This window comes from Cupressus sempervirens, chromosome 4 (genome assembly GCF_028749045.1).
Source record: "Cupressus sempervirens isolate cs-2001-9-10 chromosome 4, ASM2874904v1, whole genome shotgun sequence".
NCBI classification, from domain to species: Eukaryota; Viridiplantae; Streptophyta; class Pinopsida; order Cupressales; family Cupressaceae; genus Cupressus; species Cupressus sempervirens.
Window position 1 is genome coordinate 783,597,889 of NC_143121.1, and position 9,830 is coordinate 783,607,718.

The following is a 9,830-nucleotide window of genomic DNA, read 5'->3' on the forward strand; positions in this document are numbered from 1 at the left end:
ACGAGTAATGCTTATTGAATCAATGATTTTTTGAAATAATTTTATTTTTCCGTAATTTGATTTAAAATGGTTTAAAATGTGCATTCAATAGACACATTCAATTAAAAAAGTTGAGATACATATCCAACATAACTAGAATGAATCTAGCCAAATCACATGTTTGACTAAAATTAATTTTGAAAATACTTAAATTTCCATGTATTGATAAGTTGGCCTAAAATGTGGCACATGTCTTGGAAATTTGTATATTTGTATTAGTAACTTCGATGGTCAATTTAAATATATATATTGAAACTATTTTAAAAGTGTAGAATGCACACAATATTTCATTGTTGTCTTTATTTAGAATTGTACAAGTCTTTTCATCTCTTTGAAGATGTCATTAGCTAGAATAGTATATGTTGCACTTGTTGGATGGACACTATCCCAAAATACATATGTGGATGTATTAGGACATAATTTACTAAATACATTGCATAAAGGACCAACCTCATACAAGCCAGTACCACAACAACCCTTCCTTACTTCTTCAAATCCTGTCCAAAAAATATTAAATATATATCATTTTATAAACAAAATATTAATCATTATGAAAATATTTAATTTAAACTTTGAAAGTTATAAATTAATATAATTTAAATGCATTCTTTCAGAAATGGAGTGAATGGGAAACAAAACATTACCATATTTATTTGGATTTACAATTATGTCGAACAATTTATCATATATATCTATATAAGCAATTTGAAGACCTGGAAGATTAGGTTTCATCATTTCTATCATACTGGATAGCTTCTTATTATAAGAGATTGCAACCTCATTGTACTCATTAATGCAACTGCCATTAATCATGTTGTGCAATGTAATTTGTGAAGGTAAACAACCAAATGGAGGCACACCAATGACCAAAATCTTGGTAGCACCTTCTTTGTAAACATTCTGTTCAAAATAAGTACAATAATTATAAATAATCAAACAACATTTAACACTTTGATTTGACTTAAACTATACTGTAAGTTTAGTTTGCATAGATTTGGTTGATCTAAAATTATAATAATAAACAAATGAAATCTTGCCAATAATATTAAAACAGCCAACTAAAGAAATCAAATCAAATTTTACAATATGATATTTAAACTTGTCCAATAATTTGTAGTGAAAAATTAAAAACATTACCCGTATGAATGACTGCAATTCTTGTAAGAGGAGACTCTGAAACTGCTCAATATCATATTCTGCCCTTGTCTTGGCATTTGAGTAATAGTTTTCAGAAAAATCATTGGTTCCCATACTGATTGCAAATAAGGCTTTTGTTATGATCTCGCCAGATTGCTCCTTACCAATCATATCTGTTAGCTTTGCTCGATAGCTCTTAAAATTCGCATACTGTTGTGTAAGTGTTATGGTGCCCTGAAAATAAGCATATATAAGAAAGATGTAATACCATGAAGTTTTTATACATTCAAACAAACAATGTGAATCGAGACAAGTCATTCAATAATCAAATAAATAGAGCAAAGCTGATAATATCTTGAAACAGAGGTTTCTATGTAATGATCGTGCTGATAAAGTTATCGAGAAGAGAATTCTGGAAGTATTTTTTAAGTTTAGATCAAAAACTAAAAGCTTCGATAACCTAGTCAAAATTAAAACATAAACGAATTGAAAGGTTTTATTAAATACGGAATGGGATAAAACATGAAAAATGTCCGGGAGGTTAGACCCTAGCTTAATAGCAATATTAATGATAAAATTATTGTCATCCTATAATAAGGATTGAATTGTGTAATTTTTTAATTAAATTTTTAAGAATGAGTGAAACACTTAGGTTTGTGGAATTGTAGAAATTGAGATTTTTACAGATCTCAATTTAGTCAAATCAAAGTTTTGCAAGTCTTCATTCCTTTTTATTTTTGAGATTTTACTTAACTGTTTGTTTCACTTAGAAGATACAATTTAAGCAAGACTAAAAAAGTAGTCCAATCAATTGTTTTTACACTCAAACTCAAAAAATTTCAAGTCTGGATTATGAAAAAGCCAATTCTTATCATCTTTCACGAAGCAAATAGAATATTCACATAAGGGAAGCTGGTCTTTTTGGAGATCAATTATCTAGATATTGACCCAATTCAAACCTACTTAAGTTTGTTACTTTTATTCTGAAAATTATTATATTATTATGAGAATTTAAATATATAACAAACTTATTAGAGACAAATAATAATATTGATGATAAACAATAAGAAAGGTCACTCTTAAACATCACACTAAGGAGAAAATTAAGCTTAGAAAAAGTAAGTCAACTTTGACTATTTAGCACTTTTAGTTTGGAATGAAGTTTAGTGTGTGATGTTTAAGTTGTCTAATAAGGAAGTGATTTAATATATATAATTTCTAAACTCAATCATGTTAGTTTGTGGTGACTCATCAAGGAAGTACTATACATATTTCATAATTCTTTGAGTTGTGGCCGGCAACAACATATTGTAACCCTAAAACAACAAATATAAAAGGGCTTAGGTATCTTTCATAAGGTGTGATGCGAAAATTGCTTTTTGCCGTAGTATTGAGCTGTAATAGATTACAATCATTGGATATTTTCTAATATTGTTTATATTTACATATAATTGTTATTTTGTCTAAGGTTAATCTTAACAAAGTAAAATAGGACATAACCTATGAAACAATTCAAGGCAGATTTAGGCTTGCCTTCATCTCCCAATATCTATCTCTAGTTGGCTTTGGCCATTCGCTCGTGGGGTAAGGATAAAGAGGCTTAGGAAGATAATGTAGATAACTCAACATTGCCAGAACATGAATCAACTCACGACTCTGGATAAGAAAAGAAGGTTAAACCAGACCCTCTATCTCCTTCCACTACCCATTTTGACTGTTTAGGAGTGGTCCTATTCTGAGTTGGGCCCCTTTAATTTTATGTTATTTATATTTCAAGACTAGACCTTTGTTTCTATGACTTATGGACTTTGCCCATGCCACTGTAGAGGAGTGACCTTTTCCTTCCATTATTATTATTTGATTTAGCTGTCATTACTGTTTTCTAGGTTAATAAAATTGATCACTATTTTCATTAAAAAAATGAAACAAATAATAAAATTTAGACCACAAAGAAAATCAAATGAATAAGTTTTATTTACATTGAAAAGATTTAAACAAATAAGATTTCAACCAAGTAAAAATTTGCTTACAGGAGGCACCGATGTACTGTTATCAATTCCTGCCCCAGCTGAGCCAAAACTAGCGCCCGTCAGCAACTTTTGTCCTGTAAATTGTGGGTCCAAATTTGCCAGCACCTCATCTGGAAGTCCAACGAAACTTGCTGTAGATTTAAGACATTTCAAATATTAGTTTATATTGAAACTCAATTCTGATTAACTTATGCTCACAACACAAGATAACATACAATTAATACACTATGATTTAACATCAGAACTTAAAACATACATAGCATGTCAGTAACTAATTTTCCGTTTGTAAATCTTCCAGTTGCTTTGCCACCAGGGAAATCTTTGCCATAGGGGGCGAAGTTGGCCTTTATAAGAGTCATAATCTGATTATTGTTACCAGGGTCTATTGTTGAATCTCCAAATATATAAATTGCAGGAACCAGTGGCTTGCTATGTACCTTTGGCCAAATTAATAATACTTGGAGAAGAAAAGCCAGCAATAGAAATATTCCACATTTAGAGAAGCTTTCCATTTGATGAAATTAGGGTTGTGATTGTATTTCTACAAAATTGTTCTGTGATATGAAATAATAATAGATAGACATATATATATATATATATATATATATATATGCCACTTTATCTCACTCTTTAATTTTACTTGTACAGCTTCAAACAAAAGATGGGATCATTCTGCTCAGAGAAATTATTCAAATAATAATTATAAAGGTTTAGTTAAATAACAGCATGCTTAGGGATAAGAACAAAGCTACCTAATAGAAGATATATACAAGAGAAGAGATCTAACAAAAGCGATCTGATTTCAAAATTTAGTCTTTTTTGGTTTATAAGATTCTTGTTTTTAATTGTAGTAGTTCCACTCAAAATCTTTTTGAAGTCATATATTTTTCTTGTCATTTCTACTTGACAATACTTTTATTGTAAAATTGAAACCCTCTAATCCTGCTACTTGCTACTTGTTTCCCATTGACACATTGACACAAATTACAACCCATCAAATCAATTTATAATTTATATATAAAATGTTTGCATGGGTTATTTGTTTAACTTAATTTCTGCACGCAAAGCTTTGCTTGAGAGGGAAAATTCAGGACTTCGTTGAATGTTGCATTTCAAATTGCTTCAAGCCTTTTCGAGATTCCTTTTTTTTTGTAGTAAAGGTACTTCTTTTTGTCGAGGGACTAGGAAAAATCCTTGTGGTGGTATGATATACAATAAAAAACATAGATAATCAAAGAGAGAGAGCCTTAACAGGTAATGTTGAAAACGCTAGAATAGCTATTTTAAAGACGTTGAAAGTAATGTGGAGAATTGATTTGTTCATAAGCTAATGCAAACAAAATGAAGGATCAATCATGTTAGGAGACTAGACTTGAACGGGTGCTCTTAAAATTAATATTTAAAATACTTGACGATTAGGTTATTATTGAAAAAACTATGGAATTAAGAATCTTACATGTTCATTTGAATTACAACATCAACTTGTCTCTTTCTTCTTTGGTTCTCAATATCTAACATGAAGTTGTCTACCCCTATTTCAAAGGGGGCTATTCCTTGTGATCTCCTTGTCTAAGTATGCCCGTGATAAATTTCTCAAGCGAAAGCTCTCGTCACACGATCTTGAAATAACCTTTCAAATTTGTCTCTGGTAAGCCTCATGGAGACTGAAACCTATCAATCAATGTCATGAACTATGGGTCTCTTGAGAGACTTAGTAAGTGTTCTAGTACGACCATTAAATAAATAATTATTCCTAGCTTTCCATATCAGTCAAATAATTTCACTTGAGAGCACAAAAAGAGGTTGGCGTCTTTCTTGAGGTAGTGGACTTGTCCCAATGTAACATCTAAAGAGCTAAAAGAAACACCAATAGAAATATATATATATATATATATACCAAAGTGGAAGCTCCCTTTGCGAATAAGCATTCAAAGAAAATATATTTAATAGATACTATATAAATGACATATATTCAAATCACCATCTCGCTTACAAACTGAAAGCTTAAGCAATAATAAGTTCCAAGTAAAGTGTCTCGTCTTAGTGTCAATAATCCTAGACCACATATGACTAAGAATTTTCTACCAAGCGGGAGGGTTAAAACATACATTTCATGAGATAGAGAGTTGGGTAATGGTCTATAAGTAATCTACAAGAATAGAGTCACTAGTAAATTTGGACCTGTGTTTCGACAAGGGTTGGTCAATTTTTCATCAATAAATGGTTGAAACATTTTGTCATTATAATTTCATTGAAACTTCAACACGAGATAGGGCTGTTTATTTATCGATGAACGACCTTATCGAAAATGAGCCCAATCTCTGGCATGAGGTAGTGTCAAGCATGATTTGATTCAACCTCACAAGCATCTAAACATCTACCAATAGACATCAAAACTTTGATGATTTCTAATGGTTTTCGATGAGGTTGTCATGCCATTGACGGTAGGCCCTGTCAAAACCTCTACATAACATCGTTGAAACTGCGAAAAGAGGCCAATAGTTACCGACGATGTTTCTATGTCATCGATGACAAACGTCCGACAAGAGCCCTATTTTGGGAAAAAACTGATAATGGATCACAATATTGTTACTATGGGCATATTGATAATTTTGATAAGTGAATATCGATTTGGATTTAAAGAGTCCTTCAAATGAGACACGTAGCTAGTTGGATGGATGTGTGTAGGAAAGCCTCAGGCCAAAAGGAAGAATTGAGTGTGAATTGAGGGGATGTTGATCTTGATTATAGAGCATCATGATTCAAACCTATTCTCATCGCAATGTATGATGTTTGATTGGATATATAGTTTGTATAAATCCACTAGGTGCATTAGAAAACTAACTTAGAAAATATTAAGTGGAGAAGATTATAACATGTCACAGAGTTCTCAATGCCTAGTCTTTGAAAATGTAGTCTAAAATATTTCTCAAGAAATTATGTGTCATGAGCTCTTGACCATTGGGAAGAATGCTCAATTTGAAATGCAGTTGTACTCCATTCATATCATGCTTGTGACATAGAAGAAATGATGCTATTATTGAATCTTTACTTCAATATTCACCCAAACATTATAAAAGAAATAGAATTATTTGACCATCTCCATTCTACCATTTTGCACAATTTGATAAATGGGTTACAATGATTGTGTGAAAAGACATAGATATAGAGCTAAGTATAGAAGATTTTATTACCAATCATTAATAATGACAAATTTGAAATATGAAGATTTATTAGCCCAAGTCTTGTGCTTTATTTGCATCATGATCTATGCTAATTTAAGAACCAACACCCAAATCGATGAAGGCAATTGGGGGGTATTATCTATTTGAATGAACACTAAGCTCTTACTAATGGAGTGTGTTTCCTTTAAGGGAGCACGAGAAAAAGTAAGGAGAGGATTTGATCAATTTATATACGTAGAAAGCCAGCATAGCACCAAGACAAAATGTAAAACATAGAATTTGACCAAAGACTAACCCAAGTTTTTCAAAGCCTATATATGTTAAAGTTATTTTGAATGCAGTAGAAGGTTTGCTAAACCTTTATACTTAGAGTCATATTTTAACAAGTATCTTAATGTCTACTCGAAGAAATGATAATGAGTTATATTGGAAATTGGTAATATGTGAGATCTTATTATATGGCAGCTGGGATAATCTAGTGATGTTGATGTTGTGAGAAATATATTAAAAATTAATTTAATACTCACAACCCTAACTCAAAAACTTTTCTTAGCACTTAAATATTTGCTCGGCACATGAAGGTGTTGAGTGCCAGTTTTGGTCGGCACTTGATGGTGCCTAGTGACAGGTTGCTTGGCACTTGAGGGTGACGAGTGATAGGCAACAGGTGCCAAGTAAACTCAGCACACAAAGGAGAAAGCTCAACACCAATGGATGCCGAGTGAGCTCGGCTCACAAAGAAAATGCTAGGCACTTGAAGAGCTTGGCACAAAAATGTAGTAGGTGTCAAGTGTTCTGTTTCAAAGAATGAATAGGGGAAGCACGTGAAATTGCAGTCACAAACTTCTTTCATTCTTCCTTCTCTGCTCAGCTCTGCAACTTCTCTCTGATCTGCTTGATCTGCAAACTCTCTGAATGAATGAATAAACATTCCTTTTTGTCATATCTTTCCCCGTCAATGTCCAAATTCAAAATCTCACCTACCAAATTTATGTTTTTTGTTTGTTCTGCTAGTCGTCAGGTGCTAGGTGGGTGTTTGGCTCCAGCTGCAAACATCAACTGCTGTATTAAATATTCCAACACTCCCCCTTTGTCTCGAGCCAAACAAAACAAGGATCACAACTGATCCACATCAACTACACCAAGACACTCTCTTAGGTGTACAAAAATTCCAATGCCTAATGGCTTGGTGAAAATATCTACTAGCTATTGCTCAGACTTGCAAAATTCCATCTTGATATCCCCATTCTCCACCAACTCTCTGATGAAGTGATATCTGATCTCTATATGTTTGCTTCTCCCATGGAAGACTAGATTCTTGGACAATGCAATTGATGAGATGTTGTCACAATAAATTGTGGTTTCATCCTCTTGCTTTTCATTCAAATCTGTCAAGATCCTCCTTAACCAAATGGCTTAACATGCTGTTGCATTTGCTACAATGTATTCAACCTCTGCTGTAGATTGAGCTACAATAGGTTGCTTCTTGGATGCCCATGAAATTGTACCCAATCCCATATGAAACATGTATCTGAAAGTGCTTTTCCTATCATCTATGCTTCCAACCCAATCACTATCTGTGTAACCAACCAACTTGAAATCATCAATTGCAGTATCAAAAATCCCAAATCCCTTGGTACCTTTCACATATCTTAGGATCCTTTTTCCTGTTTTCCAATGGGAATCCTTTGGTGTTTCCATAAATCTAGAAATCAGACTTACTGCATGCATTATGTCTGGCTGAGTTGCAGTCAAATACATTAAACTTCCAACCATACTCTTGTATAGTGTTGGATCCACTCTCTTGCTAGAGTCTTCCTTCCTCAACTTCAGACCTATTGCTATTAGTGTGGGGGCTGCCTTATTATTCTGCATTTTAAATCTCTCCAAGATCTGCCCTGCATATTTTTCTTGAGAGATAAAAATTCCATCATGCATTTGTTTTACTTCTATGCCTAGAAATTATTTCAAGAGACCTAGGTCTGTCATTTCAAATTCACTTTTCATAGCCTCTTTAAACTCACCAATTAGAGCCTTGTCATTTTCAGTAAAAATCAAGTCATCTACATACAAGACAACAATCAATACATTACCATTTGCTACCTTGAGGTAAAGAGTGGGCTCACCATTGCTTTTGCTAAAGCCATTTCTCATCAAATATGAGTCAATCGTACTGTATCATGCCCTTGGAGCTTGCTTGAGCCCATAAAGAGCTCTCTTCAATCTATATACTTTATTCTCTTCACCTACAACTTCATAACGAAGTGGCTGCTCCACATACACTTCTTCTTTCAATACACCATTTAGGAAGGCAGACTTCACATCCATTTGAAATACCTTCCACTTGTGCTGGGCTGCAATTGCTATGACAACACGCACGATTTCCATTCTTGCAACTGGGGCATATGTCTCATCATAGTCTCTTCCATACTGCTGTTTGTAGCCCTTGCCTTATGCCTATCAATCTTGCCTACCGCATTGCATTTGGTCTTATAGACCCGTTTCACTCCAATCACTTTCTTCTTTGGAGGCAATTCAGTTAACTCCCATGTCTGATTCCTTTCTATGGTATCTATTTCCTCATCCATGGCATTACACCATTTTTTCTCCTTAATAGCTTCCTCAAAATATGTTGGATCACTTTGAGAAAATAATGCAAAATTAACACTCATCATAATCTTCATACCTTTCATCTTGGTATATCTCCCTAAGACTCTTGGTCTTTCTTGGTAACAGGGAGGAGAGTGTGGGATTAGAATCTTCATTGCTGCTACATTGCCGACTAGCTTGGTCTTCACTGGTACTTGACACTGACACTCGGTCATGCCTAGAGGAGCTCGGCAATGTCTGAATCTGCTTGCCTTTCTTCTACTTACTCCTTCTTCTTGTTATTCATCAGCATCTTCTTCACTCATAATTGGCACTTTACTAGAAGTGCTTGGTGACTCACCAGTTGGACTATACCAAGACTGATTTTCAAGAAATTCCACATCTCTTGATAGAGTCATCTTGTTGTTCAATGGGTCATACAATCTGTATGCCTTTGATTCTGAGTTGTACCCTGTGAAGATGCACTTCACACCTTTGTCATCCAATTTCTGCCTTTGCTCTTTGGGCACATGTGCATATGCAACACATCCAAACACAGGTGTTCAACTATCAATCTTCTTTGTGACCATGCTTCCATTAGAATTCTGTCACGAACTGCCTTTGTAGGACACCTATTAATTAGGTAAACTGTTGTTGCCACAACCTCTCCCCAAAATTCAGTTGGGAGACCTTTCTCTTTCATCATGCTCCTTGCCATTTCAACAATGGTCTTGTTCTTTCTTTTGGCCACTCCATTCTATTGTGGTGTATAGCTGGTTGTGAGCCCTTTCTATATTGCCATGTTTCCTACAAAAATTTACAAAAGAATTGGAGGTATACTTCCCTCCTC

The 9,830-nt window shown here is 33.8% G+C and overlaps 1 protein-coding gene across 1 annotated transcript; it reads right to left on the reverse strand.

The window, feature by feature from the left end:
- Window positions 1-342: 342 nt before the first annotated feature.
- On the reverse strand, window positions 343-3,718 carry LOC149563744 (GDSL esterase/lipase At4g26790-like). Its single transcript, XM_089828241.1, has 5 exons — window positions 3,463-3,718; window positions 3,207-3,337; window positions 1,177-1,410; window positions 684-939; window positions 343-536 (listed from the first exon to the last, which is right to left on the reverse strand). Exons 1-5 carry the CDS (start codon window positions 3,716-3,718, stop codon window positions 343-345), a joined length of 1,071 nt encoding a protein of 356 aa, XP_089684367.1.
- Window positions 3,719-9,830: the final 6,112 nt, after the last annotated feature.